General features: G+C 43.2%; 1 protein-coding gene across 10 annotated transcripts in view; it reads left to right on the top strand.

Annotated features, from left to right (window-relative positions):
- Positions 1-21,996, top strand: part of CEP170B (centrosomal protein 170B) — a 60,971-nt gene extending 38,975 nt beyond the window's left edge. For 3 of the 10 annotated variants that reach the window (XM_069783296.1, XM_069783293.1, XM_069783294.1), the window contains 9 exons: positions 313-2,085; positions 5,347-5,596; positions 7,775-7,934; positions 11,945-11,983; positions 12,548-12,691; positions 14,217-14,305; positions 14,861-14,954; positions 15,818-15,869; positions 16,595-21,996. In XM_069783296.1, the coding sequence (XP_069639397.1) occupies positions 313-2,085; positions 5,347-5,596; positions 7,775-7,934; positions 11,945-11,983; positions 12,548-12,691; positions 14,217-14,305; positions 14,861-14,954; positions 15,818-15,869; positions 16,595-16,830 (2,837 nt within the window). In that variant the 3' untranslated portion in view covers positions 16,831-21,996. The remainder of the gene's footprint in view (positions 1-312; positions 2,086-5,346; positions 5,597-7,774; positions 7,935-11,944; positions 11,984-12,547; positions 12,692-14,216; positions 14,306-14,860; positions 14,955-15,817; positions 15,870-16,594) is intronic. The other 7 variants (XM_069783302.1, XM_069783297.1, XM_069783303.1 and 4 more) reach the window with 4 other exon arrangements.
- The last annotated feature ends 1,801 nt before the right edge of the window (positions 21,997-23,797 follow it).

The following is a 23,797-nucleotide window of genomic DNA, read 5'->3' as shown; positions in this document are numbered from 1 at the left end:
GTCTCTAAAGTATGTGCTTGTACTGAGAGGTATATTATGGGAGAATGAATCTGAAACCCTACCTTGAGAGAGGGAAGGTGTTGAGCGCTCTGATCCAGCAAAGGAATTAAGTGTGGTGTCTGTACTGGTAAACCTGAGGGAGCGAGCACCAGCCAGGCCCTATTCATGTTCATACTACATAAAAGCTTAGTTCTAAGCACATGTCTTGTGAGTGCTTTTGTGGACTCACACTTTGCAGGATCAAGCTCTTCCTTAATAAATAAGTGGTACAGTTCTACAACAGTTGATTCTTGTCCACTTAACTCTCTTCAGAAAGTGCTGTAGTCCCAAAACCTGGGGAACCAGAAAACGCTGTGCCATTGAGAACAAGGCGCCTTCTTCCCCAACTCCCACCAAGTGATAAATCAGACAGCCCTACACCCACAGTCCTGGTTTGCCAGGAGTCCTATTCTGAGGTTACCAAGAGAACCATCGTGAAGGACCACTGTGTGGAAGCCTATGGTGACCCCAGCAGCCGCCTCTTCATCCAAGAAGACTTGGATCCAGATAGCCTCAGCGATGCCAGTAGGTCTGATGATGGCTTCAGCACAGAAAAAGGCAAGAAATATAAAGAGAACAATAAAATGCTAGAGCAGATGGGGGAAGACACAAGATCGGAGAGCCGACAGCCAGGAGCCTCCCGGGTTTCAAACGTGAGAGCTGTAAGTGAGCCAGTTTCTACTTCGTTTTACATTGGTGATGACAGCAACGATGTGGGGATTCCCTCCAAGCTCTCCTTAAGCGTGTCCCATGCTCGAGCAGACAAAGATGGCAAGGATCAGGAGTTTTCCTTCAAGTCTGTTGGCCCACCAGTTCCTGGAAAGCCACCGGTCAAAGATGTTAGTGCTTACATAAATGCAGCTGGCAGAGTGGTTATTTCCCTTCATCAGAGTCTTCCTCAAGATCAGGAAAACATGGCAGGAAAGGAAACATCATCTTTTGTTAGACAGGAAAGTTTTACCAAAGATAAATCAAGCAGTGGTGTTCCTCAAAATAAACTCCCGCATATTTCAAGTCACCCTCTGCTTAAAGATTTAGAGGCTGTTCGGTCAACTCGTATGGACTTTGGTCAGGAGACTCATCTTCTCCTTAAGGACACTGAAACTGCCTTGGCAGCACTGGAAGCCAAATTACTTGGTCAAAGCCAACAGCTGGAGCCCTCGGAAACTGCTGGTCAGTTGGAGGACTCCTTGTCAGGGGACTCAGACGTGGACACTGCCAGCACAGTCAGCTTGGTGAGTGGCAAAAACGTCCCGACGAGCGCCCCGAAACGCAAAGCGATCGTGAGCTTGCAAAAAGAGAAATCTTCCTCCACGCCGTCCATCCAGGACCAGTGTGGGCAGCCCAGCGCTCGGGACAGGCTGACAGAGAAGCGGAAAACGCAAGCACCAGAGTCATCAAACCGCGCGGAGGCCGCCAAACGCTTCCAGATGAAGCGGAGCACTGGGACTCGAGGGTCGCTTGACTTCACGGATGACGAGAGAAGCTCGAGCTTGCCCTACTTGCCCGTCCCCGATGCAGTTGTGTCTGACCACGAGCACTCGGTAACCCGGCCAGTTCCCAGAAGGAAACCTTTTACTCAGGCCACCAAGGAGGACCACAGCAAAACAACCTCGAATGTGCAGAAAATCCAGCAAGTTCTCACCCGCTCCAACAGTTTATCCACCCCACGGCCCACAAGGGCCTCAAAGCTACGTCGTGCCCGGCTGGGAGATGCTTCAGACAACGAATGCGTTGATACTGAGAAAACAGCCTCCAACACTGAAGCCACCACTCCAAGCCCCAAGCAGTCCACAGAGACGAAGAAGCTTTCCCGGCTGGACATCCTCGCCATGCCGAGGAAACGGGCAGGTTCGTTTACGGTGCCCAGTGACTCCGAGACGGCGCAGTCGAGGACAGGGTTTTCGGGCCGGAGTGTCGAGTCCTATCGGAAGACGGGTGTTTCAGAGGTTAGAGCCGCGGCGAGGAAAACGGCAGCCGCTGCCTCCGCGAAGCAGCCTTTCAGCAGGACCCGTTCAAGCAGTGTCAAGTATTCCTCCTCATCCAGTAAGTGCTTGTGCTTTGTTTCTCCTCTGTTACCCTCTTTCTGATTTATAGGCTGCACATGGTTGCCAAGGATTGATGTCTCGGTAATACGAGCGCTGCATTGGTGAGTACAAAAGTCTGCATTAACGAGCGGTATGGAGGCTGAGATTTCCTGTGGGTTTGGAGACAGCAGAGCATCTCTCATACCCAGTGAGATATTACTGTGGTGTTGTCTGTGAGGATATTGCAAATAGCTGGTTTTCTTCTTTTTTTTTTTTTTTAGCGACTTTGTTTTTTGAACAGGAACAGGTTAGCCATTTTTGTGTTAAAAAGGTAGAATTTGATGCCTTTCCAGTGCTACAAGGAATTCTGTTCTGTTTTTCTTTGACTTCTAAGATTCAGAGTTTGCTCCCAGAGAGCTTATAATGGTGTTGATGACCGCTGATGTCCAAGGTGGCAGGTTTGAAGGTATCTGAAACAGGAGAACAAGAAATAAATATCCCTGAGTTGTGAAGGCTGTTCCCTTGTTCTTCCTGTAAATGCAAATGTGGAGCTGGACACTACACATTGACTGCCCCAAGAGATTCCCACTAATGTGTATTTTCATTCACTTCTACCATAGGTAAGGCAGGTGCCCAGTTGTGTTTCCCACAAGGTGGAGGTTTGGGGGCTGTCTTGCCCTGTAGCTGTGCCCTCAACAGACCCTTGCAATATCAGCATTTGTCATATTGAAATCAGCCTTTAATTAAGAGGTGGGGACAATGCAGATGATAACTAAGATGGTAACTGGTAATCAGAAATCTAGAGGTTGTCCCCAACACCTTTGGTCTAAGTCCTGGTCTATGCCCATAGTCCTTGACCTACCATGGATGTGGTAAAGCAGATCTGTTTGCTTAGGTTTTTAGGAATGATGGGGGGGCAAAGGGACAGGAAGAACCCCTTAGGCTGGGTTTCTCAGGCCTGTTGAGAGGGATGCTATTTTCAGCAGATCTGTGTTTCTTGTAGGGGGTCTTGGAGTTCTGGATGTGTCCTTTTTGTATATTTTCATACAGTTGAAATAATTATATTTCTTGCAGTATTCATTTTTATTGCATGCTAAAAATGTTATTTGCTGCTTGTTTTGATTTGGATTGTTTTAGTGCATTCAGCTTCCCTTTTATTTTAATGATTTTTTTCCTACACATATGTATATGCATGTAAATCAAATGTGAATAAGCTAAAAGAGTATGTACACTCTCTTCTCTTGCCTTTTTTGAGATGATGCTATTACTGACTTCTTGTTAATAACAAATTTAAAGCAAAAAAACGTGGTCAGAGTTTTCTGAACAGGAGGCACTCTTTGCACTCCCTCTGCCTTTGGACCACAGACTTCAAATCATTTGGATAAAAATGATAAGTGTTTGCCAGTTCTTGGTTTAAATGAATTGGTTTTTGATTTCCAGAGCTCTGTAGCAGCATGCTAACACCTTTCCTTGTGCATAGTTGCAGCAGATGATGCTAATCCTTTCTCTGAATTAGTTGCTCTTAAAATACTAACCTCCTAATTCCTTGATAGGATTGTGGACCTGGCACAAGTTCTAAGCATACTAGTATATTTTGTGCTTTGTCGTGCTATACCAAGTGTGTGATGCGTGTTCCTATACTAATGCTATTATACGTAGAGTGAATCAACACCTAGCACCCCGTTCCTGAAACAAAAGTGAAACATCGATAAACTGAACTATTGCACTGTGCCATCAAGACGTTTTTTAGCATGATACAATAACCCTTGAAAGCCTTGGGAGTAAGGAGGCAGATGTAGCTGATTTATTCAAGGACTTCTTAAAGCGTTCGGCTAACCACAATAGTTTCCAACTCTCCCAGTGGGAGAAAGTTAATCTCACTAACAGAGGAACAGAATGAACTATCTGGCCATGAGACAAGAAATGCCAGTAGATTTTTTGGGCTATCTGAAGTAACTTCATGTGAAATGCACAGATAACATCAGAATAATCCAAGTTATGAATTCTGAAAGCTAAGGGCCTGTCTCCCCTGCTCCTCTGTGTACATGATTTGTTAACTCAGTGTAATTTGAATGGTACTGAGGGATTTGATTCTGATTTCCCTTGGCATACAGGGATGGAAAGTCAGGCTCTTCATTTTAAAATTGCTGTTCAATGACAGGGTGACCTCTTGATTCTAAACCTGTGTTTAAAAAAAAAAAAAGATATCTCTACTGATGGAATATGAGCAAATTTATTTTTTTCTCTGTGTCTGTGTGTATATATATATATATATAAAAAAATCCTAAGCCAAGGCATTTATGTAGCTATAGCTGAGATAGCAATGTCTAGCAATACTTTTTTCACTATACAGTAATTATCTATAGTTTCTACCTGTATCTTACATGCTAAACTTGTTACTTTTGTTTGTATGTTCTATGATGCTGGCTTAATTTGCTCACAGTGTTTCAGTGTTATGCTAATCTTGGTAACACAGTGAAGCTTTTAGGTGTTGTAATTTTAAATAACTCGGCTGGTTCTGTGTTTGGTGGGTCTTCATTCTCCAGGGAAGGATGGAAGGGAATGAAGCGGTGTCCATAGAGAGTGTAGTGAGGCAGCGAACACCAGGAGCCCAGTTTTCAGATAAGGACATCTTGATGCTTCCAATGCAAGGAGGACCTGGGTGTCTACAGATCTGCAGAACCGGTTGGGATAAGTGGGCAGCTTCCACTTGGCTCCAGGGGTTGTAGCCAGTCCTGACTGTGTGAACACTCTTTCTTGTAGAGTGTCATTAATGGTGAATTGCGAGGCAGGAGGTGAATGTGGGAGTGTGGACTCTTGCAAATAACACCAAGCACCATAGTCTGTTCTTCTCTCAAAAAACCCTCCTTTTGCTTGTACTTGCAGCTGATTGGAAAGGTGTCTGCAGGCTTGAAAATTGGGCTCTTTTTAGAAAAGGACTTCTGTGGGGCTATGAGGAGTCTGAAATGTGTGCTACTTATACACAGAGCTTCTGTGCATGGAAAGCCAAGTCTGTGGTAATAATTTACTACATTGGAGTTGTTAACACAGTCATTTTTCTTTTCCATTGGAATTTCCCACTCCAAATTTGTATAGTGAATGGGAGCCATAGAAGTGCTCAACTTTCAAATAAGCTCTGAGAATGTGCTGTTTGACTTAAAATCTGCACAGAAACTCTCCTTTCCTTGTGCTCTTGGGCTAGTTTTGTGTTACCTTTTTGCCCTTTTGTAGTTACTCTTTACTACTTTCCTTGGTCTGAAACCAATTCATTTTTTATAAGCATCAAGGCGGAGACCACAGGGTTCAGATTACACTTCTACTTCGGAGGAGGAATATGGCTCAAATCACAGCTCCCCTAAACACAAACGCTCCCATACTTCAACAGCCACACAAACACCGAGGGTACGTGGCTCTGGGCTGAGCAAGCAGAAGCACAACGGCAGAGAAACAGATGATGATGAAGATTTTGATGACCACCCTGACCCCTACAACTTCATGGCGCAAACAGCAGAGATAGCAGAAATAGCCAGGTGAGGTGGGGCTGTATGTATTGACCCACATGTTGAAAATGGGTTGAGTTTTCCTTGGCGTTCAAATCAAACCCGTGTGTGGCGGTAGAAGGAGAGGCACTCTCTCCTGTTTGTGTGGCCCCCACCTCCTTGCTATCTGAACATCGATTTGTTCAGACTTGGAAGGCTTTCATGAAGCTTTACAGCCTGTGCTAGGATCTGCTGGTTGTACCTTCTCTCTAGAAAATGCCAAGGTGCAGGGCATTGTATCTTGGCTTGTTTCTTGTTCAAGCTGTGGACGTGTCTTCTCTTGTAGCTTGAAATCTGTCAAAAGATTAAACTGTCTATACCTGCTTATCTCTGCTTTCGCTGGAGGTCACTGTGTGTGCATGGAGTGGTTGGTGTGAACTGTCCTAATTCTCTGCAGAGGAAGTCAAATGGATTAGCAAAGTCTGAATATGTAAACTGTCGAAGCTGCTTTGCCTGAAGCCTGTGAGGGAGCAGTAAGCAGTCTCTGCGGGGCAGAAACTTCTTTGCTTGGCACAACTGAATCCAAATCTGTCTAGGCCTTGTGTATAAGTGAGTTGTTGCTTAGCTTGATGTCCCTGGATACGGGAGCTATTGTATACCGGTGGTCTGATGGTTGCCTGGAGGACCTCATCAGTAAAGCAAATAGATTCCTTTTTTTAAACAGTGGCATTTGAGGTTTGACATCTCTAATATGCAGCTGTGTTATGCCAACTTTCCAGAAATACTGGTCTTCCTTTGTACTGGCCATACTTGAAATACTTTCGACTGAGGAAGCAGTCTTCTGTCTGCTTTTGGTCAGCGTTTCCATGTCACCCGTATCACTTGCTGCACTGATCTCGAAAGGGCTTTTCTTGTGTGAACAGTGCTGTCAGGCTGCTAGAAAGTGTGTCAGCCTTCAAACCAGCCCGCATTACCTGTGTGGCACAAAGTGTGCGTGTGGGAGATGCTGTCTTCCCTCCTAGCAGGGTTCCTAGCGCAGGAGAGCGCTTCGGGTTGCAGCAGCTATAAATAAATGGTTGCGTCAGACTTGTCTGGCGCTGCACGTTGCAGGGCTCGGTCACAGAGTCTGCTTCGTAATGTAATTGCAGTTCTGATTTCCGTTGCTGCTCCCACATTAACTGGGAAGGGCTTAGAGGAGCCAGAGAGAGTTAAAAGGGAAAATGCTACTTGTTTACAGTAAGTGAATCACATAATGGGTGCGTCCAAACCAGCAGGGATAGGGGGCACCTTAGGCAGGCAGATCAAACTGCTTTTTATTAGTTCCATTATGCGTTTTCTTTCCAAGGAAATGTTTTGATGAGCTGACAGTTTTATTACATTGCTTCATTTTTCAAATTAAAGAAGAAAGTCTCTTTCAGGTGAAGGTAGCTAGCTGGAAGATTATTCTTTTCTCTCAGAAGCTTTTCTTTAAAATTACCACAACAGCTACTTTTGGACTGAAGGGGTTTTTTTAAGCTCTGCTAGCAACAATCCAGAGAGTTAGAAACTGTTTTTGAGATCTAGAGCAAGTAGAGCAGAGTGCAGCAATCGCTGAGTGTTAACTGGATACCTGTCAAGGGGCTTGAAGTTTCAAAATTTGGTTTCTGAAAACCAGATCCCTCTAAGGTATGCCGTGCTTACCCTGGTAATCCCTCAGCCCTTCTGGAGAATGTGGATGTGTACTTTGATTTACAGTCTATAAACCACAAAGGAGAAGGAAAGAGAGTTTGAAATTTTATTACTTAAGTAATAAAGAAAAAAGCTGTTCCTTGTATGGGTTTTTTAAGGGAAAAGAAAGAAGTGTCAAGAAGAAAAAGTGGCCATGTTCTGTGAAATTAGAAAAAAAAGGAAGTAGAGTGGATGGATGGGGGAGCAATAACATAATGCTTCTTTATGGATTGTCTCCAATACTTTCTGGTAGTGTGTAGTCACTAGAATTTGCTTTTTATCAAATCTCTCCTTTGAAGCTGGGTTCAGGAGGGGAGTGCGTTTATTTTGTTCCTCTTGTACGCAGCCAGAGTATTCCTCAGCATCCTGTCAAGGCACCCCCCAAAAAAACCTGCTTTCCCTAGCCTCTGCAGAGGTTATAATTCATACAAACTTTTGGTGGCTGCTCCTTTTGGATTTTATGAGTATGAGGCTTGTTGTATCATGTGTCCTAATGGCTCTGCTGCATGCCCTGTGCTTCAGACTCAGCCAGACCTTGGTGAAGGATGTGGCCATCCTTGCTCGAGAGATTCACGATGTTGCTGGGGATGGGGACTCACAGAGTTCATCGGGGACAGGACCAAGCACCTCCCTCAGCTCTGTGCCCAACACTCCCGCTTCCACCATATCAGCGAGAGAAGAGGTAAGATCCCAAATGACAGCAATCTCCGCCTCTGAATGCGAGCAAGTTTGCAGGGTACGGTTGCGGTGGGAGACCAGGGCAGCATTCCTAGTTGCTGCAGCATTAAAAAAAACCCCTCGCTCCCTGCCCCCCTAAAAAACACTAGCAGAAAGATTGACTGCAGTCTCTTTAGGGTGCTCTTTATTTTGCCCTCCCCTGTGCCACAGCCAGCCTTGCAAGAGGTGAGAGCGGGCTGCATGGGTCAAGAGCTGTATTGGATCTGGGCAGGTTTGGCTTTTGTTGGGGGCATCCTTACTGTGCCTCCAGGAAGCAGGAGGGCCCTGGTGTCAAAATGTTAGATTCCTCATATTATTGCCTAAAGGTCTTACAGTCTCTAGTGTGACTTTGGTCCCTGAAGTTTGCAACTGAGGAACAGGATGGGGTGGGCCTGCTGTGCTGCCGTAGCAGGGAGCCTGAGCCTCCCTTCTTGTTTCAGACAAGGCACTGACTGAGTGCTCTAGCTGCATGCTCTGTACCAGCTGTGTATTTTGTACCTCTGATGTGTCCTCTCTGCCAGGGCCCTTGAAACGCTGTGCAGGTGTTTCTTGAATCCCTTCCCTCCATCTGTGTATTGATAGGCAAGGGCAAGGACTCTGCTCCCCAGCCAGCGAGGTGGGCAAGGAGGAGGGCAGTTAGCTTGGGAAGTGCTGTCCTCCAGCTCTTCAGTGAAGCTGTGGCTTTCTCCTGAACTGTGTAGCACAGTTTGTCTGCACTGGAGTGGGGAGGAGAGCGGCGATTTCTTAATTTGGCTCACCACTGCTGCAGCGCAGGGACTCAGCTCAGCTCAAACTTGGCTGCAAGGTCACAAGGAGGCTCCAGCTGCTAAAGCAAAATTGTCTTTGCTGCTGTTAAATCCAAATTCCCTCCTGGCTACCACCAGCGTGGGCTTAAAAAAATATACAGCTCTCTTTATCTGCTGTTCAGCTGGGCCCCTTGGCCCTCTGTTGTCTTTGACTGTTCTGAGAATTGCAGACCTGTTCAAACCTGAGGACCAAACTAGTTGCCCTGTCAAGAGAGTGCTTGGAGGCCCTGTGAATCTGTTGTGGTCTCCACTGAGGGTGCAAAGCAGAAGTTTAGGCAGATACCCAGAAAATCAGGCGAGTGTGGCTGTGCTTGCATTAAGCTGAGTTCAGCTGCAGCCTGCTCAGGGAGGGTTTTTTTTCCTGGGGCCATTGGGAGCTGCAGTGCACAAATGTTTCGCAATAACTTCAGACTCTGAGATAAAGTGTTTTATTGCTTTCTTTCCATGCAAGTGCCACACCTCCAAAACTGCCTTTTGTATTATTCTTTTTGAGCAGTTAAGGTGACAAACCTACCTTACTTCTGACTTGCAAATGAAACGTTTGCTTCTGGTTGGTAATGACCAGCACTCAGCACCCGCTTCCTTCCAGAAAAGCAAGGTATCTCCTTCTTTGTCGAGTGTCACTGAACAGTGCAGCTAAGTCAGGATACACAGAGGGATGTTCCCTGCTGCTAGAGGAGGAAGGATACCTCCAAAACAAGTGTTTTTACTCTGTGCAAAACGATGGGGTCCAAAGCTCATGGTAGCGGTGCTGAATGTCTTGCCACGATTGCTCAGACCCAGGCAAACTGAGGGTTTCTCTGCGATGTGGCTTTGCAGCGCTGCCGTGCACTGTGTGGGACGTGCCAGTCAGCCCCCTCGCAATAGTCCGGAGAGCCAGTGTAGGGCTGTGTCATGCCGTAGGTAACACTCCCAGCAGTATCCCCTGGTAGAGCAGTTTTTTTAGATCTTACGGTGGTGTAAATGGTGTAAACACAGGTGGCAGCCTGTGAAGACAGATCAAGAACCATAACCTGTGGCTTGTTCAGCCAGTGGTGGCTGAAACCACCATAAAGGCTTTTAAATAGACTGACTCCAAATAGGGTTGGATAGCACCGTGATTTCAGCAGGATCAGTGACTGGGAGGCCATTTGAGTTAAAAATGCCGGTATGCATCAGTGGAGGTGCCTTTACGTTAGCGATAGCCAGGAACAGGTTAAATCAGCAGGAATTTCTATTTGTGATGCTGAGATGTAGAGCTGAAGCCTGAATAGCTTGGGATCCTGAATGTGCATCTTGGGGGGGTCATGTTATGAATGGAAGTAATATAAACTGATGTGGGTTTAATAAACACACATCACGTCTTTGGAACTGGACTAGAATCAGTGGACATGCTTCCCTCGGTCTGGGTGCTGCTGAATCTGTGCTAAAATAATTATTTTTGCTTAATGCAGGGAAATTGTTAGGAAATATCTGAAGATTAGTGTGTGTGATGCTAAACACTGTGAATTTTGTGAGTGTTTATTAAAAAACTTGATATTAATATTCTAGGAAAGGACACAGTAATGAGAAATAGCTACTGTAGTTGTAATAGTAATGTATTGAAATATCTGATAAAAGGAAATATGTGAATAAGAAATGTTTGCTGTGTGTGACTCTCATACTGCTCTGGCTCTTGCAGTGTTGTACGCCATTCTGCTAGCTCTTGAGTTTTCTGCTACTAAATATTTATACCTATTCTACTAAAGTGGGAAAAAATGCAGGAAAAATAAGTGCTGATGCTGGAATCACTTTTGAGGGTTTAATGTCATACCAGAAGCTTTACTTCAGACCAGTGTGTGGCACAGCATTTCTCAGCCTCAAATGAGCTGCTTTTAAAATTACTTTTATTACGAAGCTTGGTTAATGATTAAAATCATGAGTGTTTTCTTAAAAGTTAAGGTGGAGCCTTAGATTTAAACTTTATTCTTCATGTTCTATCCTTTCATGTCCAGTGTTTGCTTGGATCTTTGCCAGGGAGGTTTTCAGTTCCCCAGTGCGTGTTTGGGTGTTTTTGTTTGGTTTTGTTGCTCTTGGCTGTATAGTATATAATAACCTAGATTCCTGAGCTGAGCTGAGATACTGAGCTGAGTACTGCTACAAATTAAGCAAAAAATCCCCAAACAAACAAAAAAAAGGGTCCAGCAAGGGTGAAACCTTTGTGATTCCTGTTTACCAAAGCCATGGTTTGTGTGGGATGCCATGGGTTCTGGGTGTGTGTGTTTTACAGGACCCAGCTTTCTGCAAAGCCGAGCAGTCAAATTGAAGGCTCAGCTGCTGCAAGTGTAGTCAAGTGGGTCATCCCAAATCACTGGCCACTTCTGCAAATTTTAGCCCTGCACAAAATTCTTTCGGTTGGTCTTTTTTTAAAGTTGACAATGATATAGCAAAAACTTAAAAGCCCAATTATGTTTGTTAAGTTGTTGTTTAACGTACTGGGTATGAGTGTTGGTATGACGAGAGGAAATGCTTATGGGCGTGACAGAGCAGAAAGCATGAGAACAGACCAGGTCATATATGACAATCTCCTGGTGATGGGGGAGCAGGGGCTACCCTTAATGTGTTTTCAACTGGTTGTGCTGAGAACTGCTGGACTGTAGGAATATCTCGTTCCCTTCTGACATTGTTTCACCGCTGCAAGCAGCCTAACACTGTTTCTGCACTTCATGAAAGGATGCTTGAAAAAGAGAAGCATATTAGCTAAAACATTTTGGCTGTTGTGCCCCTGTACCATAATATCTCATACCTTCTGCCTGTGTATAATCCAAGTGCTATTGCATAGAGTGTGGGGAGCCTGGACCTTGGATGGCACATGGTTTTCTTGCAAGAGCTGTGTGCTTTGCCAGCCAAAGAGCCTCCTGGGCTGTATGTTTAGCCCATTCTCTGTGCTCAGAGGGCTGCTGGATTTCACTCAGCACAGTCTGTTTCGAAGTAACTGGGGAGCTGCCCGAGACCACCTCTGTGGAACTGGTTGGTGACCAGGACCTCCACGGGCTGCAGTGCATGCGGGAGGTGGGCATTGAGTGCTGGTCCTCAGGAATGCGCTTTTGGGAATGTCAGCCCAAAATAACCCCAAACCATGTGTTCTCTTTGATACTTGCTGTCACGGTCATTCAGTAGCATTGATCTCTTTGTTTCTGTTTTAACACAGATTGCTCGTAGATCTTTTCGGCTGGCATATCCATCTCAGGTGCACTTTCCATCCCATTATTTTTGTATCTCTGTCTTGTCACTTATTTTCCTCCCCTTCTTTTAGAGTTTTTGTCTGTCAGTCAACTAAACAGGAGTAGCTGTCTTGTCTTTTCTGTTCTTCTTCCTGTTAATTATTTGCATTATCAGTGGTTTTGTATTGCTTTTTCATCTCTTCCATGTGTTACTAAATGGTTTCTGATTAATTTCAGTGTGGCTTTAATGTTGTATTGATATATTAAAACATAAGGTATGGGAAAAAAGGGCCTTTTTGAGTTTTAGCTAAATTCAAAAAAGGCAAATATGTACTTTTCAACTACGTGCTCAAGAGTCAAAATTATAAAGTGCAATAGCCCCACTGAACTTCGTAGGATGACTCCAGTGGGTAGACACTTGCAGGATTGGGGTCTAGTAATTTGCTTAGGAGCCCATACCTGTCTGAACAAGACTTAAATGAATCAGTGTTGCTCTGGGGCTTGCCTGAAAATCTGCAATACCTGCAGTGAGTGCCTGCGTGCCTCCTTCCCTACTAATTTTTAATGACTCATTACTCATTATTTCCAAGTTGGTGCAGCACATTCCAGAAGCAAGTCTGAACTACCAGAAAGTGCCTCCAGGATCAGTGGAACTGAAGGATTTTGACCAAAATATGAACAATAATAGAGAAGAGGATCCCTCAAGAAAAACAAGGACAAGAAACCGTGAGGAGGCAGGCCACCTTTTTCTTTACTTTATATATGACATTGCTTTAAGCTGCAGTATTTGTACCTGCTCTTTCTAAGCTGCCAAAGGAGGCTACTCAAAAAAAAATAAATGTACTTCTCAAGAGCCCTGACTTGTAGGTATAGAAACAGTGTTTAAAAAACAAAAAAAAGAGGAACAGAATCACCCCTCTTGCCAGTACTGACTGGAAGTTTCCTCTCTTGTGTAAAACTCCACTAAAACCTGAGGCTTGGTCACTTGTTGTTTGGGAGGAGGCATTCAGTGTCAGAGCCTACTTAGGCTATTTCACTGCTATTTTAAAGAAAAACGCAAAAATCTCCACTTTGAAAACTGCAGCACCGATGGTTTAATGGCACCTTGCTTTTCTGCAACCGGCATGCTGGTTAGAGCTGCCCATGGAGCAGCAGTGGCAGAATCTGGATCTTACAAGGAGTTTCTGCAGCTGGGCTTGAGTGCTGTTGCACGGCTGGCTTGCTGTGCTGTGCCGTGCCATGCAGACAGCAAGCCGCTTGTTCTGCATTGCTCCCTCCAGCGTATGCAATTTCATGCATTTCTTCTGGGCTGAGAGAGCAGGGTAACCTGGAAACCACTAGGATGATGCTAAAGGGTGAGGAAGCCTGTCCTGAAACTTGAGGCTGGGGATGGTGTTGGGGTGAGGGCTGTAGCGGGATGATGGTGCTGGAGAGTGGAGGAGCAGGCTGCTGATGCAGCACTCGGCTGTTGCTTCTGCTTGCTTTCTGTGTGCTGGCTTTGGATGGGAAGGAAGAGCTGGGCAGAGGCTCCGGGGAGGCAGTGCAGGCAGGAGGGGAGAGCTGGGCTCTAGCATGGTCACTCTGCTGTTCTGGAGGTGACTCAGATGGGCAGATGGAGGGGGAGCTTGGGCTGAGCCACTGGTACTGATCCTGTCCCGTGACTGACTTCAAGCAATCCCTCACTCTCCTGTAGAGAGGTGCCAAGGCTGAATAAAAAGTGCAGGTTCAGAGTGCCCCCAGCTGATGTGGGCTTTCCTGGCAGAAGCCTGGGGGCTCTGCTGAGTCACAGGACTTGAATATTTGTGGTTTGGTGTCTTTTTGGTTGTTGTTTTTAATAAAGCAGAATGTAACATGGTGGGATACCTGGCTGGGAAGGTGGCTTGAATTCATATAAAGCACATTAGATGGTTTCAGTAAGACTGCTTGTGGGACTTCTTGCATTGTGATTTGGCTTGGGGGGGGGAGGGGGGAGGTGCCTGTGAGACTTGGAAAGTCTTAAGCTTTTTCTTTCAGAAATGCTTAAATAGTTACATTACTGCAGACAACTCTGTCTCTAGAAAAAAATCTGAACAAGTTAGTAGTAATCTTTTTGCCGAAGTGCTGCAACAAAGCTGCACATCATCTTAATCTCCCTTTGAGCTTCAAGTATCATCCACATAGATGAAGATGTTTCAGTGGAGATCATTTACTGTAAAAAATTTCCAGTTCTGTAATATGCCACTTTTGCTAAAAGTTCTCTGATTTGCCCTTATATTTTAGGTAATCTTTGACAATCTGATGTTGAACCCAGTGTCCCAGCTGTCGCATACAATCCGTGAAAATACAGAAAACCTAGCTGAAAAAATGAAGTAAGTAACTTTTTGTCCCTGGCCTGAAATGTTGTCTTGCTGCTGAGTTTGTTGACTTGCTACTTGTGGAAGATAATGCATTGTTGCCTCAGAAAGCCTTGTTATCAAGATGCAGGGAATCTAGATGGAGGAAACTACGTGTGTAGTGAACGAGGGGTAGTATGATTATTTGCCATCTCTTTTCCTCATATGTTTGGCCTTTGGAATTTTAGTGCTGGATTTGTAATGCCTGTTGGTGCCCTAACTTTGAAATGTTGCCTGGGTAAAGATACAGCAGAAAATTGGTGGATTGTCTCCCCTTTCCTTCTCTGTTGTAAGGCTCTCAGAAAGCCTGCAGGTCACCAAGCTTGTGAAATCTCTTCAAAGCTTGCTGTTGCTCTAGAAGACATCAGTTAGGGAAGGACTTTGGATTGTTCCTAAATCAGCTAAAAGGCGCTTTGTCCGGTTGCTAATCCACTAATCTCCTTTGTTGCCACATCTTGTGGTAATTAAGTCTTTTAAACAAGCAGCTTTTGGATAGCAATTTTAAGACCTGCTGCACTTCTTGTGCTCCAGGATTCTGTTTCAAAACTCAGAAAGGACCTGGGAGGAGATGGAGGCCAAAATGAATTCAGAAAATGAAGTGCCAATTCTGAAGACATCAAACAAGGTAAGACCATGCAAACAAGTGAAATACTGAAGGCTTTCGTCCATGAAAGCTTTGTAAGAAACAAAAACAACAAGCTCTGGCCCTTCTCAAATCGTTTTCTGAAATTTCTAGTCTATTTGCATGTGTTGAACTGCTGTTTTTCCTTGCTGTTTGAAGTGTGACAAAGTAAGTTCCTTCAGCTGTTGCATTTCACCAAATTCTTCCCCTCTCCCTTTGTGATTCATCTTCAAAGACCCAGTCCTCTACCAAAGCATCACCTACCATGTGGTTGACACAGCCTCAGTAGTAGACAGGTGTTTCTCATGAATATTTGTTTTCTTCACCTGTAACAGTTTGATAATAGGGCAATAAAAAAGCTTTAGCCCTAGGGTGGTGTTTGTGCTCTTTGTGACCTCATACTGTCATTGATGGGGACTGCCAGTAGAGGTTTAAGTACAATAGTGGACCCGGCAAATATGGTTAATGCTAAGCGTACATATAACACTGTGCAGGACTTGTGTAGCTCGGTGCTACAGCAGTATGTGTGGCCAATTGCTTTGTCTGGTGTACGAGTTGAGTTTACAAATACCTTCGTGTATTTGGTATTAAGGAGGATGTGGAGAAGCCTTTGTACAGTTAATCTGGCTAGCATTTCAAGTCTAGAAACCACTGTGGCTATGAACTTGGTGAAATGATGCAGAGCAGAGGTCCTTGTGCAAATCCACCTCGATACTGATACTAGCTTGGTCTTTTCTGTTAAACAAGCAAGGTTGGAACTGACTTTGAATCAAGAGATCAGATAAGGCAGAAGGAGTAAGACTAGATTCCTGTGTCAGTTGAGTACTTTGTTGCTTAATTTTCCATTCTGATGCTTTTGTTTCTAGGAAATCAGTTCTATCCTGAAGGAGCTCAGGAGAGTTCAAAAACAGCTCGAAGGTTGGTCATTTAAAATCTTCTTTTTGTCTCTCAAATGCCAGTAAGTTGCACAAAATAAAATAATGTTGCTTGATTTGCCAGTGAAAGCTGGGAAAGGATGCAGAAGTTTAGTTTATTAGCACACTGCTCTCTGACGAGCGCATATGGAACAAACAGTAGATTCATCTTGTGCTGCCAATTTTTAAGAAAATTGTTGACTTTTGAAATGTGGAAGCTGTTGCTGTGGAAATGCTTTGTTTGTGGTAATTAGCATATCCCCATAAGATGAACTAGCAAAGGTCTGTTCTGCTGAAATAATATTTAGCAGCTCTTTCAGCTATGTAAGCTGTGCTACACTTTTTGGGCTTGAATTTTTTACATAGAGCTCTGTGCTATAGAAAAAGCAAAACAACCTCTTGCATCATCTAATAGCTTAATAAAGGCATGTAAAAACATACAGGCGTCATTTTGCACTCCTGCTAAAAGCTTGCCATTTGTCTGCTGTAGTTTGTCTTTTCCAATTTAACCAGAAAGTTGAGTGTCCTCATAGCTTCAGTTTGGGAGAGATTTTGCTTGTTAAAGCTGCTTAGGCTTGAAGGTACTAATGAAGAAAATACCGTGACTAAAATGAACAGGAGTACTGCCTACAGTTCTACTGCCTTCAAAGTAAAGGCAGCAACCTTCTGGTTAGAAACTCTCCTCAGTGCTGCTAATATGTCTCTGTATGTCTCTTTTCTTCCCCCCAGTCATAAACGCTATCATTGACCCTACTGGAAACTTGGATGTAGTTGCCAGTAACAAAGCATCTTCTGCTGCTAAACAATCTACAGCCACTAAAGTCAGGACTGCTAACACTTCTGGGTCTACACTGGAGACTTTGTCCCCAGTACAGATGAGAAACTACACACAGAAATCGAACTGTGGGTCTTCTAGCTTACAAGATTCGAATTTCATTCCAGATGGAGAGAAATATGTGATCTGATACAATATTTTGTATTGCTATCATATTGTAATCTACTGTTGCATTAGTATTGTGTATGAGTGGTTTGTGGACAGTTTGTGTGGAGCAGTTGTTTAGATTGCTAACACGTTGCACAAAAAAAAAAAATCTATGCTGTGAGGGTGAATGGAAAGTCTGTGTATGCCTTTTAAACAAGACTAGCACTGTGGAGCAGCACATATTCAGCATAGAGGCAAACTGATTTTTAGAAAATTACTCACTCTTCCAGTGTGCCATAAGGAAACAGGCTTTGCATACGCTCCATTCAATACTGCCGAAGCTAAAGTGTTCTTGCATTGGCCTGTTTATAATTATTCAGTTGTAATGAGGCGCAATTTAAAAAAACACTTTTTGGTACTATATTTGTTTTGGGTTTTTTTTGATTTTTTTTTAATTTTTTTTTAAGTGTACAAGTGAAGCATTACAACTCTGTTGGAATCAATGTGCAAATCCAACAGGATGATCGTGCAATATCTTGGGTTTCTAGGAGAAACTCTTACTACAGTTGTCTAAGAAGTCCTTTTCAGCAGTCATAAAAAGGCAACTACACTGAAGTTGTGCATCCTTTTTTTTAGTCCAAAAACCAAACCAAGACAGAATAAACCCTTTGTTTTTCTCTTGGGAAAGTGTAAAAGTTAATAATGGTATGAATGTAAAGACTACTAATGCAGTTACTGTTTTTGATGATGTTTCAGGCCCAAAGTTTGGGGTTGGTACAAAAAGTCAGATTTTACAGTTTAGCTTGCCAAATTTTCATGATCTCGGTACAAATGCTGTCTTTAAGCTGCGCTTTTTTTCCTTTTTTTAAATATACAGTCTTTTTACAATGAGCTACAAATGCTTTTGGCTGGGCCAAAGACTTAAGATGTTTGTGATTAGCTAATTGCTAAGAAAAACATCTGTTCCAATGGCTCATGTAATAAACTTAATTGCACAGTTGCTGTGAACTAGTGTTCACTTGACAGCACTGAAAAAATAATGGCTTAAATGTAGCTCCACCTTCACGGCTAGTTCTGTTAGGAATTTTTTTCAATGCAAAAGTGCTTGAAGAGCACCATTCTGTGGTATTCTTCGGAAACTATTGAACAGTGTCAAGCACTTTGTACATTTGGGATTTTTTGTCTGGATTTTATTTTTGGTCTGTTATAATCCTAGAAACACTATGTTACGTGCAATTGCACCGAGCAATTTGTTTAAAAAAAAGTTGGATTTTGTATTCTGTCTATCTGTTAAACTGCAAAACACTGAGCAATTTTTGTTGCTTTAAGAGCAAAAGTTTTGTTTTAGAGGGGACCTCTTCCAGACGTGTTTGCTCCCAGTTTTTTCTGTCTTGTATCAATTCCTTTTTCATTCTTCCTGGTCAATAAACAGTAATCAGGTAAAGAAATTTTTGTAGCTGTGGAGGATACATTTACTGGGAAAGGTGAGCAGATGAGTTCCACTTTGCCCTCATACAGTGTGTAGTTTAACCAGTGAAAATGGTTTCCCAAGCTTGACTGCTTCTTGTGTGCTGACTTTATATTTTGGGGTGGGTAGTGGATTCCTTAGTTAGCCTCAGTAGTTACCTGAGCTTTTCTGCTAGAATGTTGTAACAGTGGGAACCTGTTAAAATAATTTAAATAAATAGGGATGCTCACAAAGTGTTTAATCTTACTAGTGAAGACCGTGATTTCTTTCCTGGTGAAGCTAGTGGGAGCTTTCTATCAATTTCAGCAGAAACAGAATTGATCCCAGAATGGGAGTATGCCAACAGGCCGTTAGTTTCTTTTGAGTGTGCAAGATGCTGGCTGGTAAACAATAGGTGCAAATATTCTTCCAAGATTTTCAGTAGGTTATGAGACTCATCTGCTTGTATGGAGATGCTCTTCCATGAAGAAATCTGCTGGATTTCACGTAGATGAATGCAGAATAAAAAAAGAATTTGCCCTTGATGTTCTTCTGCCTGTAATATACGCACTATCTGAATGTGTTCATTCAGTCGTTTATTCTGATCTGTCTTTTCTTGAAATACCTGACTGTGTCCTTGATGAATATCATAAGTGGTGGTATAATTCCTGACATATGAGACACAATTTTTCAAGCCCTTCTTGGTTAGGGTTTGAACCATCCAGGTGCTACCCCAGCTCACTAGGAGTTGAAGGACCTTCACAGATAAGGTGTTGCTGTTGTCTCTACAGCAAAACTGAAACTAAGTGAATTACTCAGACATCTGACTATTATTCTTACTTGTTAACCACGTTTCCACATCTTCATGGCTATGCTCTAGTGGATTTTGTTTCTCTACAATGTGTCCTTGATGGGACTTCGGTTTACTTTCATTTGAAAATTGCTTGATTCTTCTTTCATTCATGAACACATCAGGGATGGATTTTCTTCCTTGGTTGTTCTGTTCTGAACTTGAGAGAGAGCCCGCAGACACCTTACATCAATTAAATCAACCCGCAAAATATGGTACCTCTTCAAGTGACTAATAAGGATGCAACAGTCGGTGTCTGTTTATAATTTGGAAATGTGTGTGTGAAGGGAGGGGAGGATGCACAGCTTGATTTGTTTTATTTGTGACTCAGCCAAACTATAAAACGCTTCTGCACCCCGACACAACGTTCATCCTTGGATCTTTGCATTTAAAACATTTTTCTAGTCGATGATGAAATGCAATATATTTTTTCTTGTATTCACTGCTTCTGAAGCACACCCCATTTGCACTTGTCTGCTCCAGATAAGCCAAAGAGCTAGCCACCTGACTATTACTCCTTTGTTTGATTGTTCATTCTTACAAGCAGTACTGTACGCAACCATGAAAACATGCCTCTGTGTGACTCCAGTGTGAACCTAACAGACGTGTAGTGGTGTATCTGGGTGGCCCAGGACCAGTGCGTAAGATACCTGTTGGCTTGCATGAGCTACAGATGGGCCTTGCATTGAGTTTGGTAGGGGTGACGCTGACCTGTGGGTCACTCTCATACCATATTTTGTTTTCATGTGTTTTGTATCTGACTAAAGAAATGTAAGGAAGGGTGGGATTTTCAGAGTCTTAGGGAAGCGAGTGCTCAGGTCCTTTGGGGTTTCCGTACACCGTGAGCACCTTTCAAAATCCCAGCCCTCAGCTCTTCCACTATACTTGAAAACCATGTTCTCAGTTTAACGCTTTCAAATGTAAAAACCTGTTACTCTGTTCTGATGGCGTGAATGTAAATTCCTGTGAGAATGTGTATGAGCTTTGTGAGCAAGGACCTAAATCGTATCTACAGTGATGTCATGTCATGGTCATGCTCCAGGAGAAAAGAACATCTGCATCATTGAATATTTTAGTAAAGGTACAACTAGTGGAATGTTTACATACAGCCTACTGAAAAAAAGAGGAGACAAAAAAAAGATAAAGTGTAAAGTATTTAAATGCAAGATTCTACTAGTTTTTTCTTGGTTTGCAGATCACACTAGCTATTTTTGAAGTTCAGTAAATGTGTATAACTTTTGCAAAGACCAGACAGAACTACCTGTTCACTTTCGATGTGCCCCGTGCTGAATTGTGCCTATTTCACTCTCTGCTGTTGTTATGCTGCTGATTCTGCTGTTCTGAACCGTTCACTGGATCATTCCATTTGCATGCAACACAAATGCAAGCTGAGCTGTCTGAGAGTAAAGCTGAAACACGTTTGTATAACTTGAATCCATTAATGACTTTCTCTCTTCCACACCCTCTTGAAATGCTGTGTATAATTTTGATTTTTCTCCTGCCCTGATTTTTTTCTGCTTTTGTTTTGTTTTGGTTTTTTTTTTGAATGGTAATTTATTTTTGTTTGGATTATAGGCAGTATCTGTACATTTTGTTTCAAGGTGATGTTGTGGATGTCTTTAAAAGAATAAATTGTTATTTTATATAATTTTATCATAAAGTTGCTCTAATAAATCATTCTTTTATCATGTGACAATGATTCCGGATTTCGTGTGTTAATTTGGGAGGGAGTATGTGTTTGGTGGACTAAATTTTTCAACTGCCTGTTTACATTGGTGTTCAGTACAGTGTACTGAAAGAATTGCCAGCAACTGAAGACTCACAGTGCAACTGGATCTGTCCTGATGAGATGTATAGCTGGGGCAGATCCTTCTCCAATAGTACAGGAGTCCCCTTTCCCCTGCCCCTGTATTTACAGGATTGAAGTCCCCAAGTCCCCACCACCTGAGGATGGTCTTACTTCTGAGTATGGTATGGTGATACTTGATTTAATTGTTAGTACTGTTTTATTCCATTGCCATGACTAACAATGGTAGTTAAATCCAGCCTGGATATGATCGTTCCTCATCAGGTATGTGTTTATAGAAAAACGTTGTTAGAGTCACTCTCTTGCTCTCACCTTATGTATATACATATGAGTTTATGTGTCCGTGAAATTCTTTTGATTTTTCCCTTCATTCCATCACTGTCGTCCTTCCCTCCTGCAGTTCTGTCTGACCTTTGCATCCTTCCTGGCGCTTTTGAAATGACATTATTTCCTCCTTCCCCCCTGCACAGCCTTCAGGTGCCTGCAGCCTCCACCCTGCTCAGTGCTGCATGGGACTCTGCCTCCATGTCCTCTGCACTAGCGCAGCTTCTGTAGCAAGTAGAACATCTGTAGCTTATAAAAACATTGTGGTGTTTGCCAGCAGTAACTAAAACACAAAGGGGAAAAATAATAATATTAGTACCTAACCAGGATCAGTGGGAGACTTCCCATTCTTTTGTGACCCTTGCATTAGATACATGAACATGAGACCTTTTCTGCTTAAAGTCTTAGGGAGGGATTTTTTGTTTAAAAGAAAAATAAAATAAAAAATCTTCTGCCTCTCTTAAAAGGCTTTCTCAAGCTTAGTTTGTGTGTGCTGTGTCTGCAGAGAAAGCTCTCTGTCTTCTCTAAAATACAGGGCTGGGTTACACACTAACTATATTGCTTGTCAGTGGGCCTCCCCAGCAGTGCTGAGAGTGGTATTTGAGTTGGGATGCTATGTGAAGTGCCCTTTTGAAATCAATAGTGCATCCACTTCATTCATTTTTAGAAGTCTGACTGAATAAACATAAGAGGTAGTGAAACTGTGGCCAAAACTATTTGCAATGTAATGAAAGCTGCTATCTGGCAGAATTTAAAAATAAAGGATAGATGGCAAAAGTAATGATCTCTTCTGTGCATCTTCCTGCTGAGCGTTCAGCTGTAATCCTGCCTGGCTCTTCGATGTCCTCATCTGCTTTGGGAAACAGAGCCTGGTTTTCCACACATGTATAGAAGGGAACACCAGGAAGTGCAGGATCCTTCCTTGGAGCAAAGCTTTAAGTCATCGGAGACAGGTTCTCATTTTTTGACATTGTGTGAAGACCTACCAACAGACCCTCGTCTGCTGGGTCCTGCCTACGCGATGGTGTGGGAGGACCGTGCCTTTTGCAATGTGGGTATTTATGGACTGTTCAAAGCCCTGCAGGTGTCAGCTTTTTCTGGTGAGATGGGGTTGGTGTGGGGCAGCAGTTGGCGCTTGAGCTGGGGGGTGAGTTGCTTTCCTCAGGAGGGGTACAACCAGTTGGCTGCAGCCCTGCGGAGACTTGGAGCACGCCTGCGCGCAGGAGCACACCTGATGTGGTTATCCAGAAAGAGTGTTTTAATGGGTTGGCTGCTTAGGTCTCTGAATGATGTGGGCTGAGCAAGGGAAGCCAAGAAAAGTGAACGTAAGAAAATAGTACTCACTAGGATTCTACCGTGCTTAAGCTTTTTTTTTTCCTCTTCGGAACAGAAATTAATGAAAATGCTGTGCTTGCCAAAAGAATTGGTGCCAGAAAAGGCTTGTTCAACAGTAATGCTTCTGCATCTGTCAACATCCAACTCATAGGAACCATAGGAAGGAAAAAAAAACAACAAACCCACAAACCCAAAATGTGGCATCCAGCTGGCACCTGGGGGCACTTTGTGGACAAGGAAATACCCAGAGACACTGGTGAAATTCAGTTTCAGCAAGAGGACCTGGGGCTTTATCACAGCAGTAACCTTAGCAGGTCACTCTTGGGCGGTACGTTTCTCCCAGGGAATGGATCTCCCTCCTAGCCGCTGGTAGCTTGCGGGCTCAAAGAGGATGGATTATAACACAGCCCGTAATATGCCTTCACTACAGGCAAAGTAACCTCTGTGTAAGCAAGGAAAATGTTGTTTATCTTCAGGTAGATGTGAGGATGATAGTTGCATCAGGCCAGTGGTTTCCTACCTTGCCAGGTACTTGGCAAATCAAAGAGGAGGAGTGTAATTGTTGTAATACGAAGCCAGATGTAGTCAAGGCAGACAGCACATACTGAAGCTTTTCCTAATACTTGTAGGTCATCTTTCCTATGTGCGACTGGAAGGTGAGTGCCACACAAGAGGAGTGACAAGACTGAGACAGCAAAGGGGACTCTGCAGCCACTTGAGCTATGCAAAACACTGATTTATTTTTTTTTCAATTGAAATATTTTTCCAAACAAAATACAGCTGACAGCATTTTATTTTAGGTTGAACAAAATGGTTCCAAACAAGTATTTCAAGTTAAATGTTTGAAATCATGGTTAGATATCTTAGTGAATTTATTGAATTTTTTAAAAAGTGGAAATTGAGTAAATCTTTAAAAATATTTCCAAACAAAAGAATCACAATTTTATTTAGACTTTGAAATTTTCTCTAGGCTTGTTGGCTGAATCACTTCCGAATTCTTGGCCTGAAATGACTTCTCCCCCCCCCCCCATTTGACTATACAATCTTTTGGCACAAAGTATAAATAGAGCATTTTTCTTTTCAAGTGAAAGGACCCTGGTTGTTCCTGCCTCCCATCCTTCTGTCAACTGTTAGTGTTCGGAGCCCAACCGCCTAGTCCTCGTGAAACGGAAAGTGTAGTTTTGTAGTAATCTCTGCAGTGGTAGCGACGTTTTTATCTATTATTAGTTCTCGGAGATGAGAACGTG

Source organism: Haliaeetus albicilla, chromosome 5, assembly GCF_947461875.1.
Source record: "Haliaeetus albicilla chromosome 5, bHalAlb1.1, whole genome shotgun sequence".
In the NCBI taxonomy this organism is placed as follows: Eukaryota; Metazoa; Chordata; class Aves; order Accipitriformes; family Accipitridae; genus Haliaeetus; species Haliaeetus albicilla.
Note: the sequence above shows the minus strand (reverse complement) of the source record. Positions and strands in the feature narration are given on the sequence as shown.